The 18,449-nt window shown below is 44.1% G+C and overlaps 1 protein-coding gene across 4 annotated transcripts in view; it reads left to right on the forward strand.

The window, feature by feature from the left end:
• Nucleotides 1-18,449, forward strand: part of LOC144691708 (uncharacterized) — a 371,588-nt gene that overhangs the window by 126,488 nt on the left and 226,651 nt on the right. For all 4 annotated transcript variants that reach the window (XM_078560070.1, XM_078560071.1, XM_078560072.1 and 1 more), the window contains 2 exons: nucleotides 8,671-8,858; nucleotides 16,108-16,208. In XM_078560070.1, the coding sequence (XP_078416196.1) occupies nucleotides 8,671-8,858; nucleotides 16,108-16,208 (289 nt within the window). The remainder of the gene's footprint in view (nucleotides 1-8,670; nucleotides 8,859-16,107; nucleotides 16,209-18,449) is intronic.

Here is an 18,449-nt window from a genome sequence, read left to right on the forward strand (position 1 = left end):
AGGCTTTGGGAAGTCAGGAGGTGAGTTATTTGCCGCAAAATTCATAGCCTCTGACCTGCTCCTGTAGCCACAATATTTAGATGGCTGACCCACTTCAGTTTCTGGTCAATGGTAACCTCCAGGATGTTGATAGTGGGGGATTAGTGATGGTAATGCCAAGGGGCGATGATTGGATTCTTTCTTGTTAGAAATGGTCATGCCTGGCACTTGTGTGGCGTGAATGTTACTTGCCACTTGTCAGTCCAAGCCTGGATATTGTCCAGGTCTTGCTGCATTTGGACATGGACTGCTTCTGTGTCTGAGGAGTCGCGAATGGTGTTGAACATTGTGCAATCATCAGCGAGCATCCCCACTCCTGACCATATGATGGAAGGAAGGTCATTGATGAAGCAGCTGAAGATGGTTGAGCCGAGGACACTACCCTGAGGAACTTCTGCAGTGATGTCCTGGAGCTGAGGTGATTGACCTCCAACAACCACAATCATCTTCCTTTGTGCTAGTTATGACTCCAATCAGCGGAGAGTTTTACCCGATTCCCATTGACCCTAGTTTTTCCAGGGCTCTTTGATGCCACACTCGGTCAAATGCTGCCTTGATGTCAAGGGCAGTCACTCTGACCGCACCTCTGAAGTTCAGCTCTTTTGTCCATGTTTGAACCAAGGCTGAAATAAGATCAGGAGCTGAGTGATTGTGGCGGAACCCAAACTGAGTGTTAGTGAGCAGGTTATTTCTAAGCAGTTTGCACTTGATAGCACTGTTAATGACCCCTTTCATCACCTTACCGATGATGAAAAGTAGACTGATGGGGCGGTAACTGGCCGGGTTGGATTTGTCCTGATTTTTGTGGATGGGACGTACCTGGGCAATTTTCCACATTGCTGAGTAGATGCCAGTGTTGTAGCTGTACTGGAACAGCTTGGATAGGGGTGCAGCCGATTCTGGAGCACAAGTCTTCAGTACTATTACTGGAATATTATCAGGGCCCATAGCCTTTGCAGTATCCAGTGCCTTCAGCCGTTTCTTGATATCATGTGGAGTGAATCAAACTGGGTGAAGACTGGCATCTGTGATGCTGGGGAGCTTCAGAAGAGGCTGAGATGGATCATCCATTCGGCACATCTGGCTGAAGATTGTTACGAATGCTTCAGCCTTATCTTTTGCACTGATGAGCTGGGCTCCACCATCATTGAGGATGGGGATATTTGTGGGGCCTCCTCCTCCAGTCAGTTGTTTAATTGTCCATCACCATTCATGACTGGATGTGGCAGGACTGCAGAACTTAGATCTGATTCATTGGTTACAGGATCACTTAGTTCTGTTGCATGTTGCTCACGCTGCTTGGCACGCAAGCAGTCCTGCATTATAGCTTCACCAGGCTGACACCTCATTTTTAGGTATGCCTGGTGCTGTTCCTGGCATGCCCTCCTGCATGCATCATTGAGCCAAGGCTGACCCCCTGGCTTGGTGGTAATGGTAGAGTGGGGGATATGCCGGGCCATGAGGTTACAGATTGTGGTTGAGTCCAATTCTGCTGCTGCTGATGGCCCTCATGGATGTCCAGTCTTGAGTAGCTAGATCTGTTCAAAATCTATCCTATTTAGGACAGTGGTAGTGCCACACAACACGATGGAGGGTCTCCTCAATGTGAAGATGGGACTTTGTCTCCATAAGGACAGGGTGGTGGTCACTCCTACCGATACTGACATGGACAGATGAACCTGCGGCAGGCAGGTTGATGAGGTTGAGGTCAAGTAGGTTTTCCCTCTTGTTGGGTCCCTCATCACCTGATGCAGACCCAGTCCAGCAGTTATGTCCTTTAGGACTCAGCCAGCTCAGTCAGTAGTAGTGCTACCGAGCCCCTCTTGGTGAGGGACATTGAAGTCCCCCACCTAAAGTACATTCTGCACCCTTGTCACCCTCAGTGCTTCCCCCAAGTGGTGTTCAACATGGTGGAGCACTGATTCATCAGCTGAGGGGAGGCGGTAGGTGGTAATCAGCAGGAGGCTTTACATCAAGCAGCTGAGGAGAAAGAGGAGGAGGAAGGAAGGAAACAATCACCACATCTCCTTTCTGGCTGATAGAAGAAAAATACTGCAGATGCTGGAAATCTGAAGTAAAAACAGAAAATGCCGACAAAGCTCAGCAGGTCTGGCAGCATCTGTGGAGAGAGAAACAGAGTTAAAATTTCGAGTCCATATGACTCTTCTTCAGAGCCTCGTGACTGTCCAAATCCTTAAACATCAAGCCAGCGGTTCATTCAAACATCTCGCTACTCACAACACTAGCTTGCTGATTAAATCAAGTCGGCAGATCGCTGGCCCATGCAACCATTGTTGAAAATTCTTCATCCTGAAGTGTGCCACCGCCACTTTGAGAAGCCCACCAAAACCGGCAAGCACAGGAAATCCATTGTTTTGCAGTGATACGCAACGCCATCTTGGGAGCCTGTAAGCTCTTAAAGCTGCACCCACACTTTTAACATCTTCAATATGGATCAAAAATCCAACCCACCAAATTGGATAGGGCCAAATCCAACAGGGCATTTGGCATCCTTGAGAAGTGACATCTCACATTATTTTGGTACATCAGGCCTCAGTAAAAAATCAGAGGAAGACAAATTAATGCTTTTTTTTTTACTGGTTTGGTGATCTTGCAAATCATATTGTCCTGATGCAAGGCATAAATGAATCCGAACCCAGTCTCGGGAACTGTTAACAGCCTTTGATGAATATTTTAATCTTCAAGCTGAGGAGAGTTCAGGGCTTAATAAGAGGCTTAAAAACCCCCCAGCGAAATGACAAAAAAAGCAAAAGACAACATCCAGACAAACCACATGAGGCTGTCAGAGAGGCACAGAACTCTCCAGAAGCCCCAGTAATATATCTTAATGGGAAGCTTGAGCCAGAAGCCCCAAATGATTTCCTTTTTGGAAAAGTGGACACCTTTCCAGAACTGTACCTGCAGCTGGTGGCAAACGACAAGGAGAAAGCTCTGCTGGAGCATGAGAAAGCAGAAGTACAATCAGAAAATGTTCACATCAAAGGTGAGTTGGAAGAACTCAACCTGAAAGCACAGCCAGGCATGACAGCAGGCAAGAAAGGCAAAAAATAAGAAAAGTCAAAAAATAGAAAAATTAAAAAATTATTAACATGTCCCCCTCATGTGACAATGTCGCACGAGATGGGACATGTTAATAAAAAGGACATAAAATTTATTAGACTTTTTAAAAACGGACATGAAACCTCATCCCACCAGTAGATGAGGTTTTGTGTATTATCCGAAGCCCGCTGGGGCTCCTGGCCTGCCCGCCAGCCTTAAGGTTGGACAGGCAGGTCTTTAATTATCTTAATGAGCCTGTCAATGGCCTTAATTGGCCATTGACAGGTCGGCGGGTGGACAGCTAATTTCGCTGTCTGTCCCTCTTCCTAAAAATTTAAAGGGACCGGGATGACGTCGGGGGTTCCTCCCGACATCATCCCGCGTCATTTTCCCGTCGGTGAGCGGGCTCCGCCCCCAAATTGTTGAAAGGTCATCAGGACGCGAAACGTCAACTTTGCTCTTCTCCGCCGATGCTGCCAGACCTGCTGAGTTTTTCCAGGTATTAAAGTAACTCTATATATGTGGGTTAAAGACTTGGGGGCGGGCAGTGTAGTAGAAGGGTCTGGCATACACAGGGTTAATGTGGGACTGAGTACAGTGCCACCCACACAGCGATGTAAGAAGGCACATAACCTAGACCTAGGGTCAATGTGGTGTTGGCCAGAGACGTGTTAAGACCTAGGATGGAGAAAGCTCCATGCCTGTATCTTTACTGTGGGCTGAATTTTTCCGTTGGCGAGCAGGGGGCGGGACCTGCGTCATCCTGCCCTATTTAAATTTTCAGGAAGGCGGGGGCGCAGCAAAATCAGCTGCGGGCCCGCCGACCTGTCAATGGCCAATTGAGGCCATTGACAGGATCATTGAAACAATTAAAGGACCTGCCCGTCCAACCTTAAGGTTGGTGGGCAGGTCAGGAGCCCTGGCGGGCAATAGAAAAAGACATGAAACCTCATCCACCGGTGGGATGAGGTTTCATGTAGGGATTTAAAAAGTTTAATAAAGTTTTAGTGTAATTTATGAACATGTCCCATCTCGTGTGACATTGTCACATGAGGGGGACATGTTAAGGATTTTCTTTTTCTATTTTTAACGTTTTTAAAACTGTCAGCGATCTCCCTGAGGCAGCACTTAGCCTCAGGGAGATGAGTGCGCTCTTCCGTGCACACGCGCGAAAGAGTGCACTCTCGCTTATGGGGAATCCACCTCCGCCCGCACAGGAAGTGCATAGCGCTTCCCAGCGGACGTCACGCTGGGCGGGCCTTAATTGGCCCGCCCACTTAAAATGGCGGCGGGGCCTGCTTCTCTGGCAGGGATCGGCTCCCTGCCCGCCGGAGATTGGGTCGGGCCCGCCCACCTGACAGGCAGAAAATTCTGCCCTGTATGTTTGTATATAGTTACAAGCAGTTAATAAAGACTTGCTGTTAACATACAGAATACTATAAAGACTTCTTTAAAAGACACATTCTGCAACCAGCACCATCCAAACAAAATGTAGGTAATACGATATTTGTGTAATTAGTTTATTACTGTTCTTTGCATTCTTTAATATGTAAACATTCTGGGTGTACAAACTTGATATCGACAGGTATAGAACACATATAAATGGGCGATTATTTTTTTAGAAGGAAATGTCTGTTCTGCATGCTAAAGTTTGCTACATGGAGCCATAATTTACTTCGCTAATACTGTATGAACCCTGGGAGCTGCTTGCATTTTAGCATTGTTTCAAAGAGGCAACCAGGATTTTGAAAATCAAACAATTTTGAAAATGTTCTAAAGCCATTTAAGTGGAAAATCTAGGGTGGAATTAAATGGCCCGTACTTTTTTTATAGAGCCCAAGAGTGAGAGTCAATCTTCTAGGCTAGAATGTCAGATTCTAAAAGGTCAACCCTGGAATCCTCTTTAAGAGGAATGCATGTTATAATCAAAAACAAACTGGTTAATTTTGGATGAGTTCAACTGAGTTAGACATATCTAACAAATATCCTGCTGCTCACTTGGCGTTTCAAGCCCACATTCTGTTTATTAAACCCAGTAGTTTGCTTTTATAAGTTTTTATTGGCTCATGATGTACGCTTATCTAAATGATGCATAAAATGGTAACTTTACAGGCAGACATGACGTCAGTGCCCCACTCCATATTTCTTAAAGGCTGACTCTTGCCAGATGTGGTGGATTTCTTAGGTTTTGTTTGTAATGATATTTTTGAGTAACCTACGTCACATTCATATATTTTTTCATTTCAAATGGTAGCGTTAATTCATCCCAGACAGACAGTGGCACAGGTTGATTTGGTTTCAGATTCTACTGACATTGCTCGCAATTTAGTGGTAATTGTAGAAATGGACATACTGGAAATTGTGCAGGGAGTTTGTTTCCCAGGGAAATCTGGGCATGTGGACCCCAGGGTATGTTGACTCTTTGGCTGTGATTTTAACACTCCCCATCAGCAGGAGCAAGGTGGGTGAACAACTAAAATTGTTCACCTTGCTAAATTGATTAACATGGCCTGCTGAAAACTTAACTTCCTTTAATAGATCAATAGAATTTCTTTATTTTTCTGTTAATGCATTCCAAATCCATTTCAAAATGTGGAGGTTGCATCTTTTCCATTTTCTGCTTTACTCACCCTGACTAAGCAGTTTTAATGAATCATTGGCATCACTTTTGGTTCTTTGTTCCGGATAGTCGAAAAATATTTAAAACTTTTTCGCCTAGTTGTAAATTATTGCTACTGGAAGGAAAAAGTTGTGCAGTATAAGGAAAAAAAATGTTAATTACCAAGAGGCTTATTATGGAGTAGTTTTCAATAAAATTGAGTAAATGTACCCTCCCTTTCATATTCTCCCCACCCTTCCACCTTCTCAAAGTTAAATTTGATCATAAGAGTTATTTTATAGGAGGGTTTAGAGACATGGTCCACCTGCTGTGCACAGACTGAAGGATCAGGGCTGCTATGAGTTGCGTGTGCTGTTCTCCTTTATCGTTTATTCAACCTGCACTTTTATTGAGCGAGACTCTGCACAGCTAGCAACATCACACAACTTAGATTAGATGCATTTTCAATACTTTGAGATCCACAGTGATGGACCAGTTGCAGTTTTCAAGACTGAGCTTGATAAATTTTCGCTAAGTAAAGGTATCAAGCAATATGGAGCAAAGGCAGTGAAATAGAGAGAAAAGTAACAACTTGCTTTCATATGGCATCTTTCACCACCTCAGAAGGATCCAAAGTGCTTTACAACCAATTAAGTACTTTTGAAATGTAGTCACCGCTGGAATGTAAGAATTGGAGCAACGAATTTGCACTCAGCAATACCTCACAAACCGTTTTGAGATAATTACCAAATAACCTGTTTTAGTAATGCTGTGGGGGTGGGGGCACGGGAGGATAAATGTTGACCAGCACACTGGAAAGAACTTCCCTTTCCCTCTTTGAAAAGTGCGGACAATCTGTAACATTTACCTGAGAAGACACGTGGGACTTTGGTGTATCTTCTCTTCTGAAAGATGGCACCTCCAACAATATAGCACTCCCTCAGTACTGCACTGAATTGTCAGCCTAGTCTCTGGAGTGATTTGAACCTACTTCTTATTCAGAGGTGAGTGTATTTCCACTGAGCCACAGTTGACAAATGGAGTTACAGGTTAGCTTTGACCTGATGGAATAGTGGAATTGGCTTAAGAGGTTAAATGGCTTACTCCTGTTTCTCTGAAAAGCTACTGTGGCTTGAATCTTCCATGAATTGGCATGTGTCCCAACGTCACCGCGCGTCTTTTCGATCTTCAGTGCGGTGGGCGTGCACTGGAGGCAGCTGCGCGCCCACCGAACTGTCAAAGGCCCATTAAGGCCATTTATCAACTAATTGTAGTATTTGCCAGGGCTGCCCATCCAACCTTAAGGTTGGCGGGCAGGCAAAGAGCCCAGGCGGCCTTCGCATTTTTCATGGAAACTCATCCACGGGCGGGATGAGGTTTCATGAAGGGTTTATTAATTTAATAAAATGTTTCATGTAAATTCATAAACATGTCCCACCACGTGACAATGTCACATGAGGGGACATGTCTGAATAATTTTATTTTTCTATTTTTCACATTTTAATGATTTTTCTTAATCTCCCTGAGGCAGTTCCGTCCCAAGTAAAATGGCAGCGTGCAGCCGATCGTGGGTGGCGAATAGCTGCCTGCCTGCCCATGCCCACTCCCGCCCAGCCCACCCGATGGGGAGAAAATTCTCCCCTGTGAGTCCCAAGGACATGAAAGGAAGAGTGCAGGATATTTAACAGGATATTTTCAACAATAATCTTTATTTTGTACAATTCTCCAAACATTTACATGGCTTTGTCATATTATGGCTTCTTGTAACTTACAATGGAGCCAAATTTCTACTGATTTAGAATAATATTTATCCTGTACCTCTGATCTCCTTTTAGTTGGACATTTTCATCCAGATCTCCTGACAGATTCCCCAGGCAGCAGAAATAATAGTGATTCCTTAACTACATTGAGATAATTACCAAATAACCTGTTTTAGTCATGCTCTTGGGTTGGTGGCATGAGAGGATAAATGTTGACCAGCGCACTGGAAAGAACTTCCCTTTCCCTCTTTGAAAAGTGCAGGTAATCTGTAACAGTTACCTGAGAAGACACATGGGACATGGCAGCAGAAATAACAGCCTGCTCCTTAACAATGCGTTATTATGGCCCCATTATTGTCATCGCCAGTATTTGTAGCATAATGTTTGCAAATCAGCTTTTCATCAGCTGGAATTCAAATATTATCTCCAACAATTATATCCTCTAGATGATTACATCATCTTGAGAAGCATTAAAGGATAATTATTGCAGTGCACTGTAAGTTGTTGCTACTTTTAATATTGCGACAATTACATTCTCACAAACTTTACATTTGAAAGCTATGCGTCCTTGTGATTTCATCAGGGGTCAATTGATTTTGTTGAAGGCTATGTTATTTTCCTGGTTTTAATGAGAAATTGGGATGGTGGGGTCTCTGCTGCTGTTGCTGCTACTCCTACCAGGCAGTCTGCTGTCATGGTACATCACACTCGTCTGTCTTGCACCATTCTCACACATCCATTGTAGCTCGTCTGCAAATGCCCTGTGACATCTATCATCCAACTACCCCTAGGTCGACCCCTCTTTCTGCTGCCCTTCACTTTGCCAACTAGAAGAGATCTCTGTAGCTTTTCAGCTTTCATCAAATGGTTCTTGATGAGCAAAGTCAAGCAGTTGCCTTATTTCATTTGAAAGACCAGATCTTCATCCTGTATAGCACATTGGGATGAAAGCTTTTTTATATAACTTGCTGTGAAGACATAAGCATATTGGGACTGTAGTTATATTGGACACAAGGTTACTATAAATTGAATTTTCTTTTGTGAAGCTGAGCAACCTTACTATATGGATTGATAATAGAAGGTTATACTGTAGACAATCAATCTGTAGAGATAGACAACAAGTGCTGGCCTTGTCAGCGACACTCACCTCCCATGAACAAATTAAAAAAAATCTCCCTAACTAACTTGTAATGCTTTTCATTTTTCCTTTAGGCATTATACCGTTCGATATAGAGAAAAAGAAAGAAACAAGAAATGGCTGTACCAATGCTGCCCAACGAGTGAAACGTTGATAGACAATCTTAAACCAAATACTGTTTATGAATTTGGGGTGCGAGTTACCAAAGCAAAAGAAGAGGGTGTCTGGAGCAAGCCCGCCAAATACGTTACCACTGTGACTCGTAAGCTGCCAATTTTGTTACAGTCGAGCTATAGATGTATTATTACACTAGTTCTGCATTCTCTCTCTTATCCCGTCATGTAAATTTCATTGAAAATATCCCTTCAAGATTCCCCTGATTTAATTTGGTGTGTAAATTAAGGTGTTTGCATTTTTTTTTCACATTTTGTATAATCAAGTTCAAGGATGACCTGATGCTTGAATTTGTTAGCCATACATTTGTCAAGATTGTCAGATATTGGCCAGCTATTTGGTTCAATGTCTGTCACGGTGGTGCTGCATCAAGAATGAAAACTCTGTATCCTGCTCAATATCCAGCATCCTTCCTTTTGGCTGAATATGGAAGCCATTGGATGGAGTCAATTTTAATGTCAAGCATTCTGCTCTACAGAATATTTTAGGTGAACAATAATGTCCAGTTGCAAAGGTAATAGAATCCAATATTATATGACAGGATAAATTTTTAAACTAACAGAAGTTATCTTAAATTGAACTTAGATTGGACCCATTCCCAGTCTCTGTGTACAGGAATGTGGTGCTTCATTTAATGTGGAGATGCTCTTTGTTATGGCACAGCCGATGGTAAATGCTGAGTTCAAATCCCAAAGGGAAACTTGAAACAACTGCCACAACTTGTTTTGCAATTTGTATAAATTTCGAGATGCGTGTCCTGAATTCAGTAGTAATAAGACCACCAATTAGACTCATAGACTCAAAGGCACAGAAGGAGGCTATTCGGCCTATTGTGTTCATGCTGGTCAACAAAGATCTGACTACACTAATCCCATTTTCCAGTGCTTGGCCCATAGCTCTGGAGGCTATGGCAATGCAAGTGAATATCTAAATACTTCTTAAATGTTATGAGAATCCCTGACTCAATCACCCTTTTAGGCAGTGAGTTCTAGGCTCTCACCACCTTCTGGGTGAATAAATTCCTCCTGAACTCCCCTCTTAGTCTTCTACCTATTACCTTAAACCTATGCCCTCTGGTTATTGACTCCTCTACCACGGGAAAAAGTGCCTTCCTATCCACCCTATCTATGCCCCACATAATCTTATACACCTCTATCAGGTCTCTTCTCAACCTTTGCTCTTCTAAGGAAATCAACCCCAGCCTATCCAATCTTTACTCATAGCTCAAACCCTGCAGCCCAGGCAGCATCCTGGCAAATCTTCTCTGCACCCTCTCCAGTGCATTTACATATAATGTGGTGACCAGAACTGCACGCAGTGCTCCAGTTGTGGCCTAACCAGCGTTTTATATGCAGTTCCAGCATAACCTCTCTGCTTTTGTATTCTACGCCTCGGCTAATAAAGGCAAGTATCCCATATGCCTCCTTAACCACCTTATCTACCTGCACTACAACTTCAGGGATCTGTGGATATGCACACCAAGGTCCCTCTGATCTTCAGTACTTTACAGGGTCCTACCATTCATAGTGTAATCCCTTGCCTTGTTAGCCCTCCCTAAGTGCATAACCTCACACTTTTCCAGGTTGAATTCCATTTGCCGCTGCTCTGCCCACTTGACCAGTCCATTGATATCCTCCTGCTGTTTACGGCTATCCTCCTTGCGATTTACCACCCCAGCAATTTTCATGTCAACCGCAAACTTCTTGATCATACCCCCTACATTTAAGTCCAAATCATTTATGTACACCACAAACATCAAGGGCCCCAGCACCGAGCTCTGCGGAACCGCACTGGAAACAGACTTACAGTCTCAGAAACATCCCTCTACCATCACCCCCTGCTTCCTGCCTCTCAGCCAATTTTGGATCCAACATGCCACTTTGCCTTGGACCCCATGGGCTCTTACTTTCTTGACCAGTCTGCCATGAGGGACCTTATTAAAAGCCTTACTAAAGTCCATGTAGACCACATCAACTGCATTACCCTCATCAACACTCCTGGTTACCTCCTCAAAAAATTCGATCAAATTTGTCAAACACAATCTTCCCTTAACAAACCCATGGTGACTATCCCTGATTAATCTGTTTCTCTCCAAGTGCAGGTATATTCTGTCCCTCAGAATTCTTTCTAGTAACTTCCCCGCCACCAAGACCGACTGGCCTGTAATTTCCTGGTCTATCCCTCCCTCCCTTTTTTAATAATGGGACAATGTTTGCAGCCCTCCAGTCCTCTGGCACCTCACCTGTGGCCAGAGAGGATTTGAAAATTACTGCCAGGGCCCATCTTATCTCTTCCCTTGCCTCCCTCAACAGCCTGGGATATATCATCTGGGCCTGCGGATTTATCCACTTTTAAGGCTGCTAAACCCACTAGTACCTCCTCTCTCTCTCTGTGTTAATTTCCTCTACTATTTCACAGTTCTCCACCCTGATGTCTATACCTGTGTTGTCCTTTTCCATTGTGAAGACCGACGCAAAGTATTAATTGAGGACTGTTCCCACATCTTCTGGGTGCACACACAGATTACCTCTGTGGTCCCCAGTTGGCTCTACTCTTTCCCTAGTTATTCTCTTGCTCTTTATATATTTAAAAAACCCCTTTGGGTTTCCCTTTATTCTCCCCACCAATGCTTTCTCATGCACTGTCTTAGTTTTCCTAATTTCCTATTTAAGTTCCCTCCTGCACTTTTTATACTCCTCGAGGGACTCTGCCGTTTTGGGCCCTCGGTATCGGCCATAAGCTTCTCTTTCTTTCTTAATCCTAACCTTTATGTCCCTTGACATCCAGGGTTCTTTGGACTTGGTTCCCCACTTTGTCTTTATGTGAACATATTTGCCCTGTACTCTCGCTATTTCCTCCTTGAATGCCTCCTACTGCTCTGGTACAGTTTTATTTGCAAGTAACTTCTCCCAGTCCACTTGGGTCAAATCGTAACTCATCTTAGTAAAATTAGCCTTTCCCTAGTTTAGAATGTTTTTTTCCCGGCCCAACCCTATCCTTTTCCATAACTATCCTAAATCTAATTGAGTTATGGTCACTATCTCCAAAATGCTCCCCTACTGATATGCCTTCCACCTGCCTGAGCTCATTTCTGAATATTAGGTGCAGAACTGCCCCCTCCCTTGTTGAGCTTTCTACATACTGGCTAAAAAAGTTCTCCTGAATGCAACTTAAGAATTTTTCTCCCTCCCTATCTTGCACGCTGAACCTCTCCCAGTTAATATTTGGGTAGTTAAAATCCCCTACTATTACTTCCTTATTATTCTTACACTTCTTTAGTTACATATTTGATCCTCTATCTCTTCCTGACTGTTTGGGGGCCTGTAGTACACACCCAACAGCGTGTTTGCCCCTTTTGTGTTTTTTACTTCTACCCATTTGGCCTCATTTGATGATCCTTCCAAGATATCATCCTTCCTCACTGCTATAATTGACTCCTTGATCAATATTGCGAACCCCACCTCCTCTTTTATCCTCCTCTCTATCTCGCTTGATTAATCTATAACCAGGAATGTTGAGCTGCCAATCCTGCCCTTCTTTTAGCCAAGTCTCGGTCATAGCTATCATACTCCCACATGCCTGTGCCCTCAGCTCGTCTGACTTGTTCCTCAGGCTCCTTGCATTAAAATATATTCCATTTAGCTTGCTAAACTCACTTCTTTCTTACTTAGCCTATGTTTCTTCTGCCTTCCAGACTCACTTACTAGCGTTTTAACTTCTATTTCCGTCTCAGCTTCTCTCCCCCGTGAAATACTTTTCAGGATCTCATCCCCCTGCCAATATAGTTTAAATCTACCCCAACCGCATTAGCAAACCTCCCTGCAAGGATGTTGGTCCTGCTCCTGTTCAGATGTAACCCGTCCAACTTGTACAGGTCCCACCTCCCCCAGAAACATTCCCAATGCCCCAGGAATCTAAAGCCCTCCCTCCTGCACCATCTCTCCAGCCATGCATTCATCTGCTCTGTCCTTCTGTTCCTATACTCACTGCTGTGTGGCACTGGGAATAATCCGGAGATTACTACCTTTGAAGTCCTGCTTTCCAATTTCCTACCTAACTCCCTAAAGTCTGCTTGCAGGACCTCATTTTTCTTTCTCCCTATGTCATTGGTCCCAACATGGACCACGACCTCTGGCTGTTCACCCTCCCCCTTCAGAATGCCCTGCAGGCATTATGTGACATCCTTGACCCTGGCACCTGGGAGGCAACATACCATGTTGGATTCACATCTACGGCCGCAGAAGCGCCTGTCCACTCCCCTCACTATTGAATCTCCTACCACTATTGCCCTTCCACACTTCTTCCTCCCCACACCACCGCCCCCTACTGAGCAGCTGGCCACCCACAGTGCCATGGCCTTGGCTCTGGTTGGCCTCTATAAAGGTACTGTCACTCCCACCACTTTCCAAGGCCAAACAATGGTTTACGAGCGAGGGATTCCTTCATTACCTGCCTGGTCCCCTTCTTCAGTCTGTTGGTCACCTATTCCCTCTCTGCTTGCACATCCTTAAGCTACAGGGTGACCACATCCTGAAATGTGCTATCCACGAACCTCTCAGCCTCATGAATGTGCTGTAGTGCCCCCAGCTGCTGCTCAAGCTCCAAAACCTGGAGCTCAAGTTGCTTCAGTTGGAAGCACCTCCTGCACACATGGTCATCCAGACCGCCAGCAGCGCCTAGGATTTCCCACATAATGCAGGATGTGCAAATCACGGGACTGAGCTCCCCAGACATATCTTAACTAAATAGAATATGGACCCTTGCTTTTATTTTACCCTTACTCCTACTTGAGTATAGACTAGATGCTAGATCCTCCAGATAGACTAGATCCTCTAGGTGCTGCTGACTGCCTGTCCCAGGTCCTCCTCTCGCATTCTCCTCTAGGTGCTTCTGACTGCCTGTCCCAGGGTCCTCCTCTCGCATTCTCCTCTAGGTGCTTCTGACTGCCTGTCCCAGGGTCCTCCTCTCACACTCTCTTCTAGGTGCTCCTGACTGCCTGTCCCAGGGTCCTCCTCTCGCACTCTCCTCTAGGTGCTCCTGACTGCCTGTCCCAGGGTCCTCCTCTCGCACTCTCCTCTAGGTGCTCCTGACTGCCTGTCCCAGGGTCCTCCTCTCGCACTCTCCTCTAGGTGCTGTTGACTGCCTGTCCCAGGGTCCTCCTCTTGCACTCTTCTCATTATAGGTTTTTACAAAACTAGATTAAACATTAATAAAAGAAGTGATTTTAAGCACATACATATGCACAAACTACAACTATAATAACTTCTAAATCCCCTAAATAATCTAACTCTGTTACACTTTCGTTAAGGCGACGGTAAGACACATAAATTTTCAAAGATCCATGCAAGGTGACACACAATACCCTGAACCAGTGGAATTTAAAGTGAGTTTTCTTAATTTCAGTTCTTTGAAGACAGCAGCTTGAGGCATAGATGCCGAAAGCTTTTTACACTTGTTAGATCTTAAAATGCCTGCCCTTACACATAGCCTTCTCTCCTTTATATATATTTTCTGCTTTGAATGCAAATGCCCATTGTTTCACTATGTTTTTGGACTTTACCTTTCTGATCATAAGGATTTAGCATAGTACCCATTTTACCAGCAATCTTTGGAAAAATAAACATATTGGGCAAAATTGTGCCCTTGTCAGGTGGGCTTGGCAGGGGCGGTCGGGAAGCCGACTGCCGCCTGTGATCGGAGCCGGACTGCGATTTCACACTGGCAGGCCAATTAAAGCCCGTCCAGCGTGAAATGCTCAGCGCTGCTTGTGTGGGGTTGGGGGGAGGAGGGTGAGCGGAGAACTTCGCGCATGTGAAAGGGCGCACAGTGGAAAAGCTCCCTGAGGCACAGAGCTGCCTCAGGGATATGAAGAGTTCTGAAAAACAAAAATAAAGAATTTTTAAATGTTAAAAATCATGGCCCCTCATGTGACTCTGTCACATGAGCAGGGACATGTTATGAATGAGATATGCATATTATTACGATAAATAATAGACAGAGACATTAATGGGCAGTATTGAGTCTGGCCCACAGGAGCAAATTACAAGATGCAAGGACACAGAATTGGATTAGAAGGCAGGGATGGAGTGCCCCTTGTCATCATGACTCTGCGCTATTCACTCAGCGATAGGCAAGGCAGTGGACGGCCTTCCTGCCTAAAGTCCAGTTGAAGATCTTAAGGACCTAATTCCACCACTACTGTTGAAGATCTTAATGGCCTAACCCCACCTTCGCTACATGGGGAAAGCACCCAGCAAATGCTGATGGCCTGCCTGAGCCCTCAGGGTGGGGGGCCCCCTGGGTGGGGGGGCCCCCTACTAATCGGGGACCTGTGGTGGGGGGGCCCCCTACTAATCGGGGACCTGTGGCTCATGGGCAAGGGGTGCACTTGCAGAAACACCCACCTACCCTCACCAACAAACTCCCATCCCCAACAACCCTGATCCCACTTACTTGGTTCCAGGGTGTTGCTCCTGGCTGGGTGCAATCTCGACAGTGACTACTGACCCCCATGGTGCTGCTGGGAATGAAGAGCTGCTGACTTTCTAATCGGGCAGCAGCACTTGGAGCCAGGATCTCCGCCCCTTAAGGGACAGGAGCGTTGACGCTAGGCAGGAACAGAATCCGGCCGAGGCTCCTGGAAACAGCTGAAGCAGGGTTGCCCTGGCTTTAGGAACATAAGAGCAGGAGTAGGCCATTCAGCCCCTCGAGCCTGCTCTGCCATTCAACTAGATCATGGCGAATATCTGTCTTAACGTCATTTTCCCACGCAATTCCCATATTCCTTGATGTCATTAGTATCTAGGAATCTATTGATGTTTGACTTGAACATACTCAATGATTGAGCTTTCACAGCCCTCTGGGGTAGAGAAATCCAAGGATCCACTACACTCTGCGTGAAGAATTTCCTCTTCATCTCGGTTCTAAATGGCTTGCCCCTTATTCTGAGGCATTGTCCCATGGTTTTTGACCCCACCTCCCCCCCCCAACCCAACCTCCCCCTGGCCAGGGAAAACATCCTTTGTGCATCTACCTTGTCTTGCCCCTTAAGAATTTTGTAAGTTTCAATTATGTCATCTCTCATTCTTATAAACGCTAGAGAATACACAACCAGTCTCCTCAGTTTCCTGTCTGCTGTTGAGGCCGCCGCTGCCTACATTGAATTCAGCCCAATGAGAGTAATGTACAATTGAACACCTCAAAAATATTTAATAATGTAAGAATGGGGAGTTAGATTAATATGCTTGATAGCAATTCTTTTTAGGTTTATATAATTAATATCTGACAGGCCATGTTCAATGTATCTGCAGTGTAATGTATGATTTTGTTTTCTTTAGCTTCGCCGACAAGCACCGAAAATGACCAAAGTCAAAAGACATCAAAGACATTTGCCATAAACTTCAACAGTGGAAATCCCAAGAACTCAGAGAAACCTAAGGTATATTCCTTAGTTTCATTGGCATGTAGAGTGAACTAGTATGTAGCAGTGAACCTGGAACTATCTTCCAAAATGTATTGCATTTCATCAAAGAAAGCAGATTTTTAAAAATAAGATCTGTTATGGACAACATCTGTTTTTTTTATGGCTGTTAGATGGTTTACCTCTATGATCCAAAAAAAGATTTCATCATAATAATAAAATTCTGTCTGTTCAAATTGGAGCTATGCGGATGTGCAAGAAAACAAAGCACTAAAACTTACAGACTGAAGTTTGTTGGTTTGAAAGATCCGCACCTCGGTTAAAATATTGCTAATTTAGTTAGGCCAGTGAGGAAATTTCTCCATTGCTACCAGTTTATTAGCATCTAAAAGTGAACGTTATTTCAATTTGACCACATCAAGCTATTGTCAAACTCATTAGGGAATTCTACACAATAGTAAGACAAAAATGAAAGAATAGCTTTTGGGTTATCTTATAAAACTATACTGGAATTACCCTGATCCAGATGGCATTGTAAATGATGGAAATGCATCAGAGCTTTGTTCTTTACTACTTAAACCAGCTTCTTTTTAATACTTCATAGAACTTTCCTTTTTGCTGCCTGGTTGATTACTTTGGCAAGTACTGCCATATTTTTCATTTGTGTTCATATCTTCCACATTTTATTGTTTGGGTACATTCAGTGGAGCATGGCGGGAAGGGAAAATGATTATTTTTCCCATAGAATGTTTCGCATGAGAGGAAGAGAAAGTTGGCTATGATACTTTTTGCACCATGTTGTCAGATCTAGTAAATTATCCAGTATAACTACTTCTAAGAATTACATCTTTTCTTCCAGTAGATCTCTGTAAGAGTTTTATGAGAAATTCAAATTGATTTACATGGCATTTGCTCATTCTTATTAATAGGAAATAACATCTTATAGAATTAAAATTGAGCCGTATTGAGACTCAGTCCATTGAGGCTTTTTTTATTCATAGGATGTGGACATTGTTGGCAAGGCTAGCATTTATTGCCCATTCCCGATTGTTCCTGAAAGGGTGATGGTGATCCATGGTTTTTGAATTGTTGCAGTCCATGCACTGGAGTTACTCCCTCAAAGCTGTATGAGAGGATTTTGTGCCAGCAACGATGAAGGATCGGTGATGCAGTATAAATTGTTGCTGCCTTTGAAATTTGACATTCTTGCATCTGTCCTGATGAGTGCAAGATGAAAAGCTTTGACAGCATGTTTCTTCTTTCAGCAACACTCAATGTTAATGTCATTAAATGTCAAGGATGGGGTTGTAGGTAGGTTCTCTTTTGCTGGAAATGATCATTGCCTAGCACTTGTGTGGCGTGAATATTACTTACTGCTCATCAGCCCAAGCTTGAATGTTGTCCAGGTCCTGCTGCATGCAGATAGGATTGCTTCATTATCTGAGGAGCCATGATTGGAACAGAACACTGTGCAACCATCAGCGAACATCCCCACTTCTGACCTTATGATGGAGGGAAGGTCATTGAGGAAACAGCTGAAGATGGTTTGGCTTAGGACACTGCCCTGAGGAACTCCTGCTGCGATGTCCTGGGACTGAGATGATTGGAGTCCAAAAACCATAAAATTTTCCTTGTGCTCAGCATGACCTCAGCTAATGGAGAGTCTTTCCTTGATCCCCAATGACATCAATTTTACATCAATCTGCTTGATGCCATATTCAGTCAAATGCTGCCTTGGTGTCAAGGGCAGTCATTCTCACCTCACCACTGGTGAAGGCTTCAGGAGGAAGCCAACATGGATTATCCACTTGGCACATCTAGTTGAAGACATTTGCAAAAACTTCAACCCTATCATTTGCATTTATGTACTGGGCTGCACCATCAGCGAGAATAGTGATATTCATGGAGCCTCCTCCACCTGTTTGTTTTTTAATTGTTCACTGCCATTCGTGACTGGATGTGACAGGACTGCAGAGCTTTGATCTAATCCATTGGTTGTGGGATTGCTTAGCTCTGTCTATTGCATGCTGCTTCCACTTTTTAGCATGCATGTAGGCCTGTGTTGTAACTTCAACAGATTGACACCTCATTTTTAGGTATGTTTGGTGCTGCTCCTGGTATGACCTCCTGCACTTTTCTTTGAACCAGGATTGTCCCTCTGGCTTGATAGTAATGGTACAGTAGGGAAGATGCCGTACCATGAGGTTACAGATTGTTGTGTTGTCTGGTGTAATAATTCAATTTTTGAAGTTTGAAAGA

This window comes from Cetorhinus maximus, chromosome 16 (genome assembly GCF_964194155.1).
Source record: "Cetorhinus maximus chromosome 16, sCetMax3.hap1.1, whole genome shotgun sequence".
NCBI lineage: Eukaryota > Metazoa > Chordata > Chondrichthyes > Lamniformes > Cetorhinidae > Cetorhinus > Cetorhinus maximus.